This window comes from Neolamprologus brichardi, chromosome 3, assembly GCF_056152115.1.
Source record: "Neolamprologus brichardi isolate AB-2024 chromosome 3, ASM5615211v1, whole genome shotgun sequence".
Classification (NCBI taxonomy): domain Eukaryota; kingdom Metazoa; phylum Chordata; class Actinopteri; order Cichliformes; family Cichlidae; genus Neolamprologus; species Neolamprologus brichardi.
This window is the reverse complement of record NC_142106.1, coordinates 17,179,099-17,196,770: the sequence shown is the minus strand read 5'-3', so window position 1 is coordinate 17,196,770 and position 17,672 is coordinate 17,179,099. Positions and strand designations below refer to the sequence as shown.

General features: G+C 37.3%; 1 protein-coding gene across 1 annotated transcript; it reads right to left on the bottom strand.

Moving 5' to 3' along the window:
- Positions 1–5,785: 5,785 nt before the first annotated feature.
- Positions 5,786–15,807, bottom strand: LOC148103670 (uncharacterized). Its single transcript, XM_087838177.1, has 14 exons — positions 15,689–15,807; positions 15,410–15,598; positions 14,922–15,004; positions 12,120–12,146; positions 10,838–10,973; positions 10,656–10,746; positions 10,124–10,544; positions 9,723–9,891; positions 9,412–9,629; positions 8,420–8,491; positions 7,897–8,063; positions 7,541–7,792; positions 6,271–7,297; positions 5,786–6,129 (listed from the first exon to the last, which is right to left on the bottom strand). Exons 1-14 carry the CDS (start codon positions 15,805–15,807, stop codon positions 5,786–5,788), a joined length of 3,315 nt encoding a protein of 1,104 aa, XP_087694303.1.
- Positions 15,808–17,672: the final 1,865 nt, after the last annotated feature.

The following is a 17,672-nucleotide window of genomic DNA, read 5'->3' as shown; positions in this document are numbered from 1 at the left end:
TTAAATTATACCTTGTAAAATAAATCAATAAGCTTTGACTCTGTACTATTAAATAAAATGTTGCACAAATGCCCTTTTTTTTCTTTTTAACTAATCTCACATAACTTTATTATTCCCCAAAAGGGCCATTTTTGTCTGCTCATTCACACAACCTATAAAAATTAATAATCATAAATATGAATCCAAATGACCCCTGTCAGCATTTAGTAGTCTAACAGCTAAAGATTAGTACAAATATATTACATTGCATTTTTTACTTCGTCTTGGGAACAACAATGAGCATCACATTTGGATTCACCTGTAGTTTTCTTTTCTTGTCTGCAGTTTGAACCACCATAAATCTTGATGTTAGACAACCTTTGACATCCCGCATTAACCCAGTGTGAGAATGAAGTCACACAATTTTGATATTTGTAAAGAAATAAACTTTATTGAACTTCCTTTTAATCTGCTTTTATTTTCTTAGATGTATTTGTTGGAATGGAGCAGGAGCAACACCACCACACAGAATAAAATGGTTGCAGCAGAAAACGTTTATGAGGATAAGATGTTAGTGGATGTATTCTTTTATTGTGGTAAGTATCTCTGTGTAACAAAGACAAACTGCTCTTGCCTGCAAAGTTCTCCTATAGGATTCTCATCTTGTAGGCTCAGACCAATGCGGGCTTCATTGTCAGCATTTTACAGTTGTATTTCCACTGCATGAAGCACAAATGAAAATCTTAGGAATATCATTTGGGACCACTGAATCTCAGGAATCAAACATATGTAGAACTAACACTTGTTGTTCTTCCTTCTTCTGCATGTGATGAAGCAAAGTTTCCAAAGATAAGACACATACAGAGGAAATAATCATTACTATCTTGGAAGAATTATTGATTTTTATTCTATAAGTGGAAGATCTAAAGATTAGGGTTGAAAAATGGGAAGAATGTTTGATTTGCATGTCTATATTGGAAGCCCTAGTGATTGGGATAAAAACAAAAAACAGAAGAATTAGTAATTAGGGTAGAAAGAATGCTGTCTGGACTCACCACTTAAAAAATCGTTCTTGTCTAGACTTTAGCTGACATCACTATCTACTGGCGAATCAGATTATCTATTTCTGCTGTTATAAGACACTGTAACTTGGAATTGAGGATTATTTCTAAGGAATTGTATGTGTCATTAAAGTAACTGTGTAATCAAATCTTCTAATTTGCATATCATCCTTTAGGAATCACATTAGTGTGAAATGTGACTCTTTTGGAAATCCACATTGTCAAAGACATAACATAATTTATTTTGAATAAAGTTCCGTGTTCTGTGTGATTAAAATGTGACATGCTGTCTAAAAGGCCTAAACTAATTAGTAAGTCTGCAATTACACTATATATACATGTGAGTACATTATAATTCTGGCCCATCACATTTTGACTCAGGTGCATTTTTCCCCCCCATCACATAGTGTTTAAATATCATAACTGTTCATACTGCCCAAAATTTGTCTATTTTCATCATCTATCACTCCAGTGTAAGAATGAAGACTACTTATTTTCACATTGTTAAAGAAATACACTTTATTGAACTTCCTTTTAATGTGCATTTATTTAATTAACTTCTTAAGCCCCAACACCCCTTGATACGTGGGCAAAAGGCAGGAGATCGGTTAGGCTTGGAGCTTAAGAGGTTAAAAGTAGTTGTTGTAGTGAAGCAGGAGCAAGATCACCACATAGAAAAAAAAAGTTGCTACAGCAATTGCAAGTAGTATCCACCAGGCCAATGGATCCATTGATCGCCCACATGTACACCTAAAACGTTTATGATTATAAGATGTTAGTGGATGTATTCTTTTATTGTGGTAAGTATATCTGTATAACAAAGACAAACTACTCTTGCCTGTAAGGTTCTCCTCTAGGATCCTCATCTTGTAGGCTCAGACCAATGCGTGCTTCATTGTCAGCACTTTGCAACCGTATTTTCACTGTGTGAAGTGCAAATGAAAATTTTTGGAATATCATTTTTGACGCAGAATTTTAGAAATCAGATATATAGAACTAACACTTGCACATACCTGACATTGTTCTTCCTTCTTCTGCCTCTGATGAAGACCAGTTTCCAAAGATAAACTGAACTGCACACAGAGCAAATAATCCTTTCTATCTTGGAAGAATTAGTGATTTTTATTCTACAAGTGGAAGATCTAAATATTAGAATGGAAAATTTGGAAGAATTATGGATTTGTATTCTTAAAATTTGAAGAACTAGAGATTAATATCATAAAAATGAAAGCATTAGTGATTTTGATTGAACTTACCTTGAAGCAAATCTTTTCCAGTCTGCTGTATTCTTACCACACTCTGACATCACTGCCCCTCCCACCCAAACTCATGACTACAAAGACCTTTCAGCCAATCACATTATTAATTTTGCCTATATTACAAGGTACTAGTACTTGGAATTGAAGATAATTTGCTTGGAGTCTTTTCTGTAATTATAATAAATAACATTCAGTGAATCTGTTTTGTGAATCTTATTAGTGTACTGTAACTTTAATCTGGAATTACACCTTTTCAAAGAAATGAATAAACTTGTTTTTTTTTAAGTGTTGTTTTAATCTACAGTTAAAATGGAGTTTTAATCTAAAGTGCTTCAAATAGTCAGTAGGTATATAACAGTATTTTATAAGAAGGATTACATTACAATGCTGCTCCTCATGTTGTGATTCAGATGCAAATCTTTGCATTATATTCTTTTTGAATACCATGAGTGTTGAGTCTCACCACAGTCTGACGTTATTGCTCCTCCCCCCAAAGTTCATGACGAATCAGATCCTTCAGCCAATCACACGATCTAATTTACCAACATAGTTGATGGTACCAGTACTTGGAATGGAAGATGACTCGTTTGGAATCTTTTCTGTAATTAAATTAAATTAAATTAAATTAAATTAATATCTTAACAGTTTTTAGGAATTTGGTTAGTGCAACAATTAACTCTTTTGAAATCACACCTAGTTAAAATGATCTTTGAATCTTGAAATTCTTGCTGGTAGATACTCCAATAAAATAGCTTCAAACTGACGTGTTTATGAACTCATTGGCAGCAGTACACAAGTACATCTAATAAAGAAAATAAGAATTTTAGGAATGTAACACAGTTTAATATAATTTGTAGATTACAACCTATAGTCTGACTAATTTCTTATCTGACTATTGGACATATAACAAAGTTATTTTACAATGCAGGAAAGCATGACAGGAAAAGAATGGATGCTGTGATGTCAGATATAAATCAAAGGGATAGACATCTCTATCTGATCAGTGTGATGTGGAGATTAGGACAAGGTATGTGGAATGAACCACATTAACAGTGATCGAAAAAAAGGAAATGTGAAATCAATAAATTGATCCCACACGTTTCCTGTTATCATTATCCAGTGGATCTAAGTGTCTTTTTGACTTGCTCATTTGCTTTTGAGTGAATGTTGTCTCTGTGGATACTTGGGTTTCCTCCAACAGTACAGAAGAGTTTCATGTTAGGCTTATTGGTGATTCCGAACCAGCCATGGATAGAAAATGGTTTGAATGAAAAAAATAAATAAAATAAAGTGCTGTCCAAATGTATGGTTAAAATCTGATGTGGTCGTGGCTTGCAGTACCACTGCAGGTGAGATGGACGCACCTCTATGATCTGCATCTACGATCTAGCCTCACCACCTTAAAAGCTGTACCGGGTCCTGTATCAAGGGATGTTGCGGAGATGTGGAATAAACCATGCTGAAAAGCTTGAAAATGTCACTGGGCCTGCAGTGGTTTGTTACAGTGGTGCCAAAACCCAGGATAGTGGGCACTGCAGACCCACAAGTGGGCTGGCAAGGGGCCGAGCACTGCCACTCCCCCAAAGTTTGCTGTTATACTCAAAACAATCTTTAGCCAATCAGAGAACTGAATTCTGATGTGTTTTATAGGGTACTGGACCTTGGAAAGTAGAAATACCCATTAGAAATTTTATGTGTAACTAATACAACTTAACTTAATTAACAGGATTTGCGCAGCTACCATTAGAAATATTTTTATTTGAAATTATACCTCGTAAAAGAAATCAATAAACTTTGATTCTGTAGTATTGATTAAAGTGCTGTACGAATGTTCACATAAACAATGGCTTTTTATCCGAGTTGCTATTATTAGTTGTTGTAGTATTTTATATTAATGTTCAGAATCAGATACATTGTTAATCCCAAAAAATTGCAAATTGCTCTGCTTATTCACACAACCTATTGTCAGAATTTAAAATTAATAATCAAGAAAGTTAACCAATTGACCCCTGTGAGCATTAAGATTAGTTCTAATATACAAACTGCTTCCAATTTTACAGTAGGTCTAATGTCCATCACTGGTCATCAGGTCTCTAAATTCCCATTGTTCTTCTTCAGGATGTTATCCATATTGCAGAGCCATGAGCTTCTCCAAGATCTTATCCATATTGCGTTTAAAAAAACACAGTCTGAGTACTCACAGCCCTGCCCATCGTCTATCTTGTCAGCCAGCCTTGTGGGATTTTGAACAGCTGTAGCCGCTTCTTGTTCTTCTATAGCCCAGGTCCGAGCCAGCTCCAATCAGCCAGAACTCTGTTATCATGGTTCTGAATTGGTAGATGTCGTTCAATGTCCTCCATCGAGAATGAATTGAGCTGCTTTTTGGGAATGACCTAGAAGGGGACTGGAGGCAGCTCCCAGCATGGTAGATTCAAATGTACTAATGAGACATGAAGAATTGAAAGAATTGAAAAAAGCAAACGGGAAGGTGGGGCACAAAATCAATAACGAACAGCTTGTACAAGTGGGAGGTCATATAGATAAGACCCAGAAGGGGTATGTTTGGAGGTGTGGTCCTGCTCCTGAAGTTCAGACAATGTATCTTGAATAAGTGGAAGATCTAAAGATTAGGGTGGAAAAATTGGAAGAATTGTTGATTGTATGGGAAAATTGGAAGCGCTAGTGATTGGGATGAAAAAAAGAAGAAGAATCAATAGTAATTAGGATAAATACAATGCTGACTGGACTCACCACTTAACAAATTGTTCTTCTCCAGACTTCAGCTGACATCACTCTGACATCACTATCTACCAGTAAATCAGATGATCGATTTATGCTATCTGTTATAAGACTCGGTAACTTTTAATTGAGGATGATTTGTGAGGAATTGCATGTGTCATTAAAGTAACTGTGTAATTCAATCTACTAATTTGCATATTATCCTTTAGGAACCACATTAGTGTTAAAAGTGACTCATTTGGAAATCCACATTGTGAAAGAAAAAACATAATTTGTACATAATCTGCTGACATCACCATTAACATCACTAACTTTTACCAAATCAGATGACTGATTCTGCTATGTATTATAGGATATTGTTCAGATATAATTTGTGAGGACTTCATCCTTTAGCAACCTTGCCTGAATAATATGTGAGTTATTTGGAATTACAGCTTGGAAATGAAATCCATGACTAATGATTGTAAAATATAACTGAAAAATCTTTATTATTGCATTTGGCATTTGTTGTCAACAACTTATATATATCAGCATTTGTCTGTTTTTAACGAGTTTTATTTTAAAAGTAAAAAATAAAAACAATAACTTACCTTAACAAAAAAGAAGACTCTCACATGAACAAGTGAGTAAAATCTAGAAAAAAAACCCTCAGAGCAACTGTGTAAAATAAGTAACCAAAACCTCACATGATAACAAAGTTTTACATATGTAGTAAGACAGAAGATCTGTCAGAAGATCAGAGTAAAATCAACAACAACCAAAAATCTTTTTCTTATCTTTTCCTCTGAGTCTTTGTATGACTTTTTGTCTTTTGTTGGTATCTTTAGGTGCCTCTTTAGTCTTGTGACTTCTGAGCATCTTTGGACTTAACAACTGTCTTGCAGTCAGGCTCTTTGGTCTTTTTCTTTCTTGCTTGTTGCCCTTTTGCTTTGTTTCTTTTCTTTCATCACACTTCGCCAAAGAGCTTTTCTTCATTAGAGACCTTTTCCTCTTCTTTGGGTGTGCCACTGGAGACTCATAGCTAGTCCCAGGGCCATCTTCTTTTACTCTAACTGTATCTTTGTTTTCAGTTGTTCCTTCTGATCTCAAATCGTTTTTTTCTTTATCCATGGTCTCCATCTGTGGTCCCTGTTCCTTTATGTCTTTGTCCTCTGTTCTCAGTGCTTTGTCTTTATCTGTAGTCTCTGTCTGTGTTGTCATTTCTTCCTCTGTTGTTCCTTCTGATCTCAAATTGCATTTTCCCTCGGTTGTCGTCTTTGTCTGTGGTCCATGTTTATCTCTGCCTATGTCCTCTGTGCTCATTCCTTTTATTTTTTTTGTAGTTTTTCTCACTAGTCCACTGGAAACTTCTTGGTCTATGTCTGTTGTGTTCAACAAGGGACCATTTTCATCTTCAGCTTTGTCTTCTTCATTATCTGTAGTCACTGTTTGCATACTGCTTTCATTTTCACTCAAACTTTCTGGCCTCAAGGCTTCATTGTCTTCATCTATTGTCTCTGTCTGTGTTTGGTTCACACCCTCAGTTGTTTCCTTTGGTCTAACAACTTTTTGTATTTGTGTTTGGATTGCAATTCTTTCTAAGATAATTTTAGGAGATTCCCAACATTTAAACTTGTTTTTAAGAAATTGAGTACGACTATAGAAATGTCCTGTGTCCTTTGTGGCTTTTCCTTTTCCTTTAGCATTATCTTTACCTTTGGTGGTTCCCAATGTACCTGCTGCTGTAAGGTCAATGTGTTCACAGTTATCATCATAATCTTCACCTTCACTACTCTCTGTAGTCACCATCTCTGACATATCTTCATCACCTGTTGTGTCTTCTTGTACCCTCACTTTTGCTCTTGCCCTGCCACTCTGTTTATGTGGGTGTTTTCCAGATGTGTTTCCTGCTGCCGGGTCAATGATTTTCCTGACTTCATTGTTACTTTCATCTTTGCTGCTGTCTGTGTCAATGGTGTTTGCGTGCTGTTTGGTCTTCTTTTTCACAATTTCTTCTCTTGTGGCACTTTGACTAGACTTTCTTTTCTTCGGTCCAGCATATCTTCTCTGCAACACATCTTTATTGTCTTCTGAGGTTGTAGATTCCTCAGAGTCTCTGGTTCTATTGTTCACAGCAAGTGCCTTTGCAGCATTGTTGCGGCACTTGAAGGCTTCGTCAAAGTTTAAATCTGCCTCATAAAACCTTGCTGCAGTTGCATCAGAATGGCACATCATCCGGTGGACTTGTACCTTGCTTTGGGTTCCCAAGAATCTCCCACTCTACAAATGTAAACATTAAATAATGTTATTAATTGCACTAACATTTGAAATTTTCAAGATTTGCAGAGCTAAGGACAGAACCACAAAAAGAAGTACAACAGAAGACAATATAAAGAAAAAGAAATGTCCTTCCAACATTAAAACACTGGGAGTAGAACCAGGAAGGGTGACTGTTTTATATCATCCCTCTAAAAGGATAGGAAGGTAAAAACACTGAATCACCATAAAGTGGAAACTACTCACAAAAGTGCTGATGCTGCTCCTAATCATAGAGAAGGTTGGTTTTCCTGGGATACCAAACTTCCTCCATGCATCTTGAAATGATGTCAGCATCTTAGAATAAGGCCCTCCATTGGTGTTGGCAAAAATCAATTGTGATGATACACCAGGGTATCTGTGGCGGTGGTACACAAAGCGGTGAAACCATATGTATTCGTCTTTCGTTAGGGGAACAAGTGCATGGCCAAATGTTTCTTTGGTCTTGTGCTCTTTTACCTGTAAAAGAATCAGCAACTAAATTACATTGCACACAGTCATTGATGTCGCTGGTAAGAAAACATCTTTAATCAGGGAGAGAAATCATTTCTTAATGACTTTACTCTGATTATCCGCCGGCCATCACCATCCGCTTCAGCAGTGCCAACTTCGTCAACTGTCATATTTGATATGACGGCTCTTCTGTGTCCAGTTGTGCAGATGACAAATCCAGCCAGAAGACCATAGAACCAGTCTAGGTTCTCAGTTGTGGGATTTTTCTCAAGCTCGACTATTGAGTAACATAGAGGTTGCACGGTAAGACACAAGGGATAGTTGAGCATATCCCTTATATTGCTATATACTCCCCCTAATATAATCCTATATAAACATCACAAATGCTACTGTTTGTATATGTATTATATATTTGAACAAAAATCAAAAGTCCAACAAGTGATTATAAATGAGCAGTCTGTTATAATTGAAAGCAAAACGTTCTGTCATATATTTCTGTAAATCTGAGTTTCTGAACTATATATACATACAGATTACAGCTGGTAAGTAAATATTATAAAAGAATTCTCATTAACAGAGATATTATTGGGGTTGTTAGAGTTGTCCTTATGGAGAAATGAACTAAACACTTACCAAGTGCTTCAGGGATGTGTGTGGTGGCCTTCTTGAGAAAATCAGTGATGTGGACAGGATCTACAAGCATTTCTAAAAGACACAGAATGTTTTTATGTTCCTGTAGCTCCAGTCATGCTCATTCATGCTGCACGCAATGATGTAAATATAAAACAGGTTGTAGTTTAGACTTAATTTTTTTCAAAAAATTATTTTTTAAGGAAGAAAAACTGGCAATCAGTGCTCACAGTATATGAAAATGAATTGGATTGCCATTTTGAACTTAAATCTTACTTTTCCAATCCAGAATACTAACCCTTTCAATTTATTTATCCTACTTCCTAAACTTTCCAAGTTTACCAAGCTTAGTACTGAATATAACACATTCATGTGAAAAAAAATAAAAACTATCAATATACTAAATTTTGATAGTCTCATTTCCTTGACCATTTTAGTCTTTGTGTTTTTTGACTGTATAGTTCATTTTATCATTAGGTATCTTTAATTTGATTATTAGTTTGCTTATTGTTTAGATATTTTATGTTTTTTCTTTCTGCATTTGTATGTTTAGTTATGTGTTCCCACTGGTTAGTTGCTGGTCACGTCTCCTGTTTTTGGTGACATTTTTCTTTTGTTTAGTTTAACTTTTACCCCTGCTTAATTTTTTTTTCTACATCTGTGGTAGATTCTCTCAGCTATCTTTACTTCCTTCTTACTTTGGAATAAGTAGCTTTGGTGTGCCACTGTTTCCTTGTGGTGACAAACTGTTTTGCTGCCTGCCTGTTTGTGCTACTCTACATTTCCTAGTTTCTGTTTACTTTCTATTTTGTACAATGTATACCCTTGCAGTGTACAAAATATGTACTTAAATACAATTTAACTTATATTATAACATTTTGAGTACTCCTTCCTCACTACATCACAGTAATGACATTATGACATTTATAAATAATGTATTTATTACACATGCTAGGTAAAGACAGTGATGAATAAGTAGTAAAGTTGGATCTTACGTGATTTTTTGATCCGGATGGCTTGCCTGTGGGTTTGTAACTCCCTTCTGCTCTTCTTCATCTCCAACTGAAGTGCAAATAAAGTCCCCTTTAAAGCCTTACGGGAGGCTCTGACCTCTGGCAGTTGTGCATCAATTAGAAATTTCAAGAACGCCCTCACATTTCCAATCCGAATCCTTTTGGTTGTCACGGCATGTTTATTCAGATAAGTTGTCCATCTAAAAAAGGCACAAACAAACACAAATCAGTAATCACTTTAGTATTATTGAGATTACTGGACTAAAATATCACAGAAATTTGTAAAAATGTACTCAGTCAGTCTTTCTCTGTTGTCCATAAATGCAAACGTCATTGCAGGGACTTGATTGTGAGACATGAAATATGCCCAGGCACGGACATATTGGACCCGTTGTTTGGCATTTTCAACGTCTTTTGTACTTGTTCCACAAATGTGCTGAAACCAAGCATTCAGGACTTTCTCTGTTTAAAATAAAGTGTAGTAACAACATAGCAATTAGAAGTGTCATGACAAACTGATGATGTACAGAAAACATTCTTCTAATTCAAGTGGTTGACAATGATATCTGGAAGATATTGCTAATTAGTAGTATCTGTTTAATTAGCGGGATGTGACTTCCTAAATAGAACAACCAGATATACAAATTCACATTACACTACACAAGAAACAATATTATTGCCGAAGAATTCATACCAAATTTAGGAAGCCGGGCTGTTGGGTCACGTTTACTTCTTTCAGATTTCTGGTGCTTTGGGGGGCTGAGAGGTTTGAAGCCAAGTTTATCCTTAGTGGCTTTCAGACTTTTCAGATTCCTTTTCAGGAGTTGAAGTAACAAATCCTGTTGTTTGCACTTTTTGCAATTCTGATGTTGGACTTGAGCATCATCTGATTGATTGACAGGGGAATGGACTGAGCTGTCTTCTCTAATCTCTGCAGATTCTTCACTGCTATCACTGTTATCACTTCGCTCCTCTTGATCACTGCTTTCAGTCAGCTGCTCTATGTCCAGTGAGGTCACCATTGGAGGCTGTGGATTTGAACGTCTGAGAGCTTTGAGGGCTTTCAGATTAGCCAATCGTTTCGCTGTCCTCATTACTTTCTTCTGATCTGATTTCTGAAAGGGTATAAACAATAGAACAGCAATGTTTGAGAAAGTTAGTGAAACATGTCACATAAGAATGCATTCTAATTTAACAACAAAATGTAAGCTATACAAAACACTAACCTCAATCTCACAGTGGACATTTTCCAAGTGCTTGTCCAGTCTTATACGGCTTTTAGCTTTACATACTGGACAGTCCAGCCTGCCCCTGTAACTGCATATCACATCCAGTTTGACAAATGTAACTACAACTACCACTTTAAATTGTTGCATTTTTTGTCATATACTGTATGACAGTGACTTACACTGTAGAGCAGTAATTTAGCAGTAAATGAAATTCTTCTTTGTTTACAACATGGTGGTATTTTTTTAAATGCTGCCCAACTGCAACATATGGAATCAAGCATATTGGGCATTCTGTCATCTGACGTGGCATTTTTCCTGTAGAGAAGAATACACGTCAGAACAGCTGAATTATTTGTTGAATTATTTATAATTATTTGCCCGCAAATCTTCAAATTTGCGGGCAAATAAGAAGTCAAGTACACTTCTCAGTACTTGACCAAATATTAAAGAAATTAAAAGAAAACCTTGACATAATAAAAAGTCTACCACTTTAATAGGGGGATTAAAATAATTTGAAAGTCTTTAGTAAGTGTTTTTAAAGTTTTGATCAGGTATTATGTTTCTAAAGTTAGTATTTCCGCTAAAACAGTATTTCTGCAAAATCATAGTATTTCTGCTATGTTATAGGAATTGTACCCAATTATGGTATTTGTGCCAAAGCATAGTATTCTGCTATATTCTAGTATTTGTGCTAAATCTTAGTATTTCTGCTATGTTATAGTATTTCTGCCAAATCATAGTATTTGTGCCAAAGCATAGTAATGTAACATAGCAGAAATACTATGCCTTGGCACAAATACTATGAGTTTCTCAGAAATACTATGAAGTAGCAGAAATAGTATGATATGTATTCATATCATGATATGTATACTAGTATGTATGTATACTTATAAATTCATAATATAATTACAAACTAATTAAAAAAATTAGTTTTACTGGGGAAATGTGTTGTTTAAAATTTTAGTGTTATGTATTTAATTCTTGGAACAGTTATTACTTTGGATACAAGACTTTGAAGAATTAGGGAATCATATTTAAGGATTGGAAGAATTGGAAATTTGGAAGGATGAATAATTGATTGAAATTTGACTTATTTTGAAACAAATTTCCAAAAATGCATTCAGTTGGATTAATCACTGGAGAGCCCTTCAGCAAGAAGAACTGTTGAAAAAAGATGTTAGTGTTGTTAAAGAATTTAAAGGGTCAATGTCTCTATGCGCTGATTTCTGTATGTGTACTTATTTACTGTAGGGTGTTTGTTCCTTTTTAATTTGACAAAAATAATCTGCCTGGCAGGCAGCCAAAGCCTAGAAAACATTTTTCAATCAAAATGATATGCAGATAGTACGATTAAAATAAATTCAAGAAATGCTCACAGACAATTACATAGATCTTAATGTGTGGTGGTACAAGGTATAAAAGTATGAACAAAAATAAAATAAAAAACATTTTGTTACTCACTTGTCTCTTGACTGTGACAATATTTTACTGTTCACTGAGGAATTATGAAAGGAAACCTAGAAAAATGAAATACAAATAATAGAAAACACGGAAATTTACATTTTTTAAACATTAGTTATTTACATTTAATAGTTGAAATTATAGTATAGTATATAGTATATACTATATATAGTATATAATTATAGTATAGTATAGTAAATGTTACAAAAGACATTAGGAATTGGGATCTTACAGTTAGAAGGAATTAGTGAATTTTATCGCAACTTACCTCTATGTAATTCCACAATCTTCAACTGACAGCACTAACAGCTCTGCACATAACCTATGGGGAGCTTAGCTTTCAGATTGTCAAACCTATCACGCCGTCTGCTTTTATCATGTGATTTCTTACCAGTAGCGTATATCTGAACTTGGAATGGAGGATGATTCGTTTGGAATTTTAAATGTAATTAATGTAATTGACATGACAAACATCATTTGCATATCCTTCTTTGGGAATGTTCTTAGTGCGAAGTATCCCTCATTTGGATTAATAACTTATATGATAAAACAAGGTTCAACTTCAAACCTAGAATTTCTTTTTACCATTTATCGCTTATGTAAATTGGCAAAGAATAAATAAATAAAATTCTTCTTCCACCCGTAAGGGCGGTCTATTCTTTGCATATATATATATATATATATATATATATATATATATATATATATATATATACACACACACATATATATGCAAAGGATAGACCGCCCACAGGGGCGAGTGGGGATTTTATATATATATATAAAATCCCCACTCGCCCCTGTGGGTGGTCAATCCTTCAAGCTCGGGTCCTCTACCAGAGGCCTGGGAGCTTGAGTATCTTAGCTGTTCCTAGGACTGCGCTCTTCTGGACAGAGATCTCCGATGTTGTTCCCGGGATCTGCTTGAGCCACTCGCCTAGCTTGGGAGTCACCACACCTAGTGCTCCAATTACCACTGGGACCACCGTCACCTTCACCCTCCACATCTTCTCGAGCTCTTCTCTGAGCCCTTGGTATTTCTCCAGCTTCTCATGTTCCTTCTTCCTGATGTTGCTGTCATTCGGAACCACTACATCGATCACTACGGCCGTCTTCTCATGTTTGTCTACCACCACTATGTCCGGTTGGTTAGCCACCACCATTTTGTCCGTCTGTATCTGGAAGTCCCACAGGATCTTAGCTCGGTCATTCTCCACCACCCTTGGGGGCGTCTCCCATTTTGACCTCGGGACTTCCAGGTTATACTCGGCCCAGATGTTCCTGCACACTATGCCGCCCACTTGGTTATGGCATTCCATGTATGCCTTGCCTGCCATCTTGCACCCTGCTGTTATGTGCTGGATTGTCTCAGGGGCATCTTTACACAGCCTGCACCTGGGGTCTTGCATGTTGTGATAGACCCCAGCCTCTATAGATCTTGTGCTCAGTGCTTGTTCCTGTGCTGCCATATTTACAGTGCTCCACCCCTCGGATAGAAACAGGGATCTCAAGTTTCCTGGTCTTCAGTCAATTCTTTGGTCTTTGTTACACTGAACGGCAGAAACATCTGCCGTTCAGTGTGACAAAAGAGTGCACCACAGCTCCATCTCGTCACCCTCAATAATGCATTCAACCATCTTCAGAAGATGTCAGGTCTTAGTGCAGTGATTGAAGTTTGAGGTGTAGAGAGTGAAGAGGAAAGGGGAGAGGACGGTCCCTTGTGATGCCCCTGTGTTGCATTCATTGTGGTCGCTCTGTCAGGTAATCAACAATCCAGGACCATCAGTGGATCGACTAGGTCAAGCTGATTTAGGCAAATAATGGCTTGTGTTGTGGCTAAGACTAAATAAAGTAGATAAAATTATATACAGAGTCTTTGTAGTCCTACTATTCAGCGGTTTATGTAATTTTGTGAAAGAAATGTATGTTACCTTGTAATGGATTCAGTTTGTATAATGATTACAGAGCTCTTCAGCAAAGAACAACTGTTTGAAAAAGATGCTGTTGGTTGTTAAGGCAGTTAAAGGGTCAATGTCTCTGTGTGTTGATTTGTGTATGTGTATGTGCACGTTTAGGACTAAGTTCCTATTTAGTTTGACACTAATAATCACGGTGGCACGGTAGTTAGCACTGTTGCTGCACAGCAAGAATGTCCTGAGTTCAATTCCACCATCAGGTTGGGGTCTTTCTGTGTAGAGTTTGCATGTTTTCCCCGTGTTTGCATGGGTTCTCTCTCTGGTTACTCCGGCTTCCTCCCACAGTCCGAAAACATGCAGTTAGTGGGGATAGGTTAATTGGTCAATCTAAATTGCCCATAGGTGTGAATCTGTGAGTGAATGTGAGTGGGAATGGTTGTCTGTGTCTCTATGTGTTAGCCCTGCGACAGACTGGTGACCTGTCCAGAGTGTACCCCGCCTCTCCCCCTATGACTGCTGGGACAGGCTCCAGCACCCCCCGCGACCCTGGAAAGGATAAGCGGAAGCGAATGGATGGATGGTCTAATAATCTGTCTGGCACCCTGACGAAGCCTAAAAAACATTTTTCACTCAAAATGAACTGAAGAAAGTACAATTAAAATAAATTAAATAAGTGCTCACAGAGAATTATACAGGTTTTAATATGTGGTGCTAACAAGATATAAAAGTATGAACAAAAATAAAAAAACAAAACTCATCTCGGTGCCAAAGAAATCCTCTCTATCCTGCACAAATGACTATCGTCCCATCGCCCTGACCACTGTCATCATGAAGTGCTTTGAGAGACTTGTCATGGCACACGTGAAGAGCAACCTCCCCTGCTCACTTGACCCGCTGCAGTTTGCATACCGGCCAGACAGGTCAACCGAGGTTGCTATTTCCACTGCTTTCCACCTGTCCATTTTCCACCTGGACAAGAAAAATGCTTATGTCAGAATGTTCTTTAGTAGACTTTAACTCAGCATTCAACGATATATCCCCCCGAAAACTGTTTGACAAACTCAGCAAGTTGGGACTGAAAACCTCGCTCCAGAACTGGATATTAGACTTCCTGCCAGAGAGCCCTCAGTCCATCCGAATCAGCGACAACATCTCCAGCACCATCAGGCACAGGAGCTCCTCAGGGCTGCGTTCTTAGCCCTCTTTTGTTCACCCTTCTGACACATGACTCCACCACCCTACATAGCTCTAACCACATCATCAAGTTCACTGACGACACAACCGTGGTTGGACTCATCAGCAGCAATGATGAGTCAGCGTACAGAGATGAGGTTCAGCAGTTTACGTTCTGGTGCAGTGAAAACAATCTGTCACCCAGGATCGTTGTCTTCAGGAAGACTCGCTCCACTCACACACCACTCAGCACCCACGGTTCCATAGTAGAGGAAGAGTTCAAACACGCTCTGCTCGTTCGCTCCTTTCACATTTGTCTTCAGCACTCTCGCCCACTCCACGACACACTGCCAGGGAAACTGATCCAGCAATAAGGACAGGTCCAGGAGTCTATGCACAGGAGAACTCCGGTTAGAAAAAACTAAGAAATCACACAAAAAACTGAGATTATCAGAGCTGTATTGACGAGGATAACTCAACGATCCAGCGAAGATGTCTTCTGAGCACTCAGCTAAAATAGCAGCCCAGGAGTACAGGTAATCAGGCAGATCCACAGCGGCCCTTTGGTGGCCCAGAGGTGCCAGAGGTGGCCCACACATTGGCCAGCACAAGGCAAGTTTCAGACACACTGGTGGTCCTGTGCTAGCCCATGTGTGGATTACCCGGCATCTGAACCGAGGACAGTGCTGGACAATGCCAGCCACTCCATGACGTGCTGGTCACAGGAGTACGCTCAGTGAGAGGCTGATATTATCCATAATGCATAACTGAACGACACAGGAAATCATTCCTGCCGGTGGATATCTCTGCGCTACTTCTCCAACTAAAGCAAGGTACACACTGCAATAGTTATACATCCTTATTATCTGCACCTTCTCTAAACAGAAAGGAAAATTTTACACTTTTACATTACCTCAATATCAACCTTATATATTTAATTTGTGCAATATCCTGGGGTATTAAAAATTTGAACTATTTATATCTATTAGACCTATTTTGTTAGATTTTGTAGCCTCATAATATACTGTATTATTTAATGTAGTTTGTCAATTACTGCTCTTATTGTCTTGGAGCAATTGTGAACATAAATTCCTTAGGGATGAATAAAGTATTATTGTCATTCTAATCATATTTTGATTCACCTATAATTTTCTTCCAAGATACTCAGTTTGAATCCCATCATAATGAAGACACAGCCCAATAACACTGTTAAAGAAAAAAAAAACGTTATTAAACTTCATTTTAATTGTGTGTGTGTGTTTACTTGTAATTATATGCATTTCTTGAAATGGAGCAGGAGCAAGACCACCACAAAGACTAAAGCGATTGCAGCAGCAGTGATGAGAATCATACACCAGGTCCATTTTATATATTATGGAAAAAATGGTGGATTAAGAAGAGAAAACACTGCACTATCCTGTAGAATACTCATCTTGTGGGCTCTGAAGCTGACCAAAGATTGCTTCATTTTGAGCAACACTCTGCAGCTGTATTTCTACTGCATGAAGAACAAATGACATTTTAGTTCAGACCACTGAATCTGAGATATCAAACAGATGTTGATCAGACACACTTGCACATACCTGACATTCTCAAAGTAGGAATAAGAACAAAGAAACCAATTTTCAAAGGAAGATGCATACAGATGAAATTATCATTAGTTTCTTTGAAGGATTAGTAATTTCTATACTAAACGTGGAAGATCTAGGACTTAGAGTGAAAAAATGGAAGAATTATTGATTTGGTTTCTAAAATTTGAAGCTGTATCGATTAGGATTTTTTTTAAAAGCCAGGAGAATTAGTCATTTGGATAGAAAGAATGGCCATTATACTAATCAGTTACCTAGTCACACTTCTATGTCCTCTGCTGACATCACCCTCTAACACCATTGTCTATTAGCAAATCAGACAATCCATATTGGAGGCATCAGTGATTTAGAATGTATAATTGGAATGTCTAGGGACTGGAATAAAAATGATAAAAGGATTATCTGTTTGTGTTCTATAATTGGAAGGACGAGGGATTTTGATGCAATCGAACCTCAAGAGTTGGTAGTTTGTCTTGTAATTGGAAGGTTGCCGATTCGAGCCCCGGCTCGGACAGTCTTGGTCATTGTGTCCTTGGGCAAGACACTTCACCTACCGCCTACTGGTGTTGGCCAGAAGGGCCGATGGCGCGATATTGGCAGCCTCGCTTCTGTCAGTCTGCCCCAGGGCAGCTGTGGCTACAACTGTAGCTGCCTCCACCAGTGTGTGAATGTGAGAGTGAATGAATAGTGGAATTGTAAAGCGCTTTCAGGTTCCTGAAAAGCGCTGTATAAATGCAATCCATTATTATTATTATTATTATTATTATTATTATCATAAAAAAATGAAAGCATTAGTGATTTTGATTGGACTTACCTTGAAACAAATCTTTTCCAGTCTGCTGTATTCTTACCACACTCTGACATCACTGACCTCC

Excerpts from the sequence above, each read along its gene's own strand:
- LOC148103670 (XM_087838177.1), bottom strand. The coding sequence starts at position 15,807 with ATGTGTGGGCCACCTCTGGCACCTCTGGGCCACCAAAGGGCCGCTGTG. Across the intron at positions 9,892-10,123 it reads AGCCCGGCTTCCTAAATTTG|AGAAAGTCCTGAATGCTTGG; the intron begins GTATGAATTCTT and ends TATTTTAAACAG. Across the intron at positions 9,630-9,722 it reads AACAGAGAAAGACTGACTGA|ATGGACAACTTATCTGAATA; the intron begins GTACATTTTTAC and ends TGCCTTTTTTAG.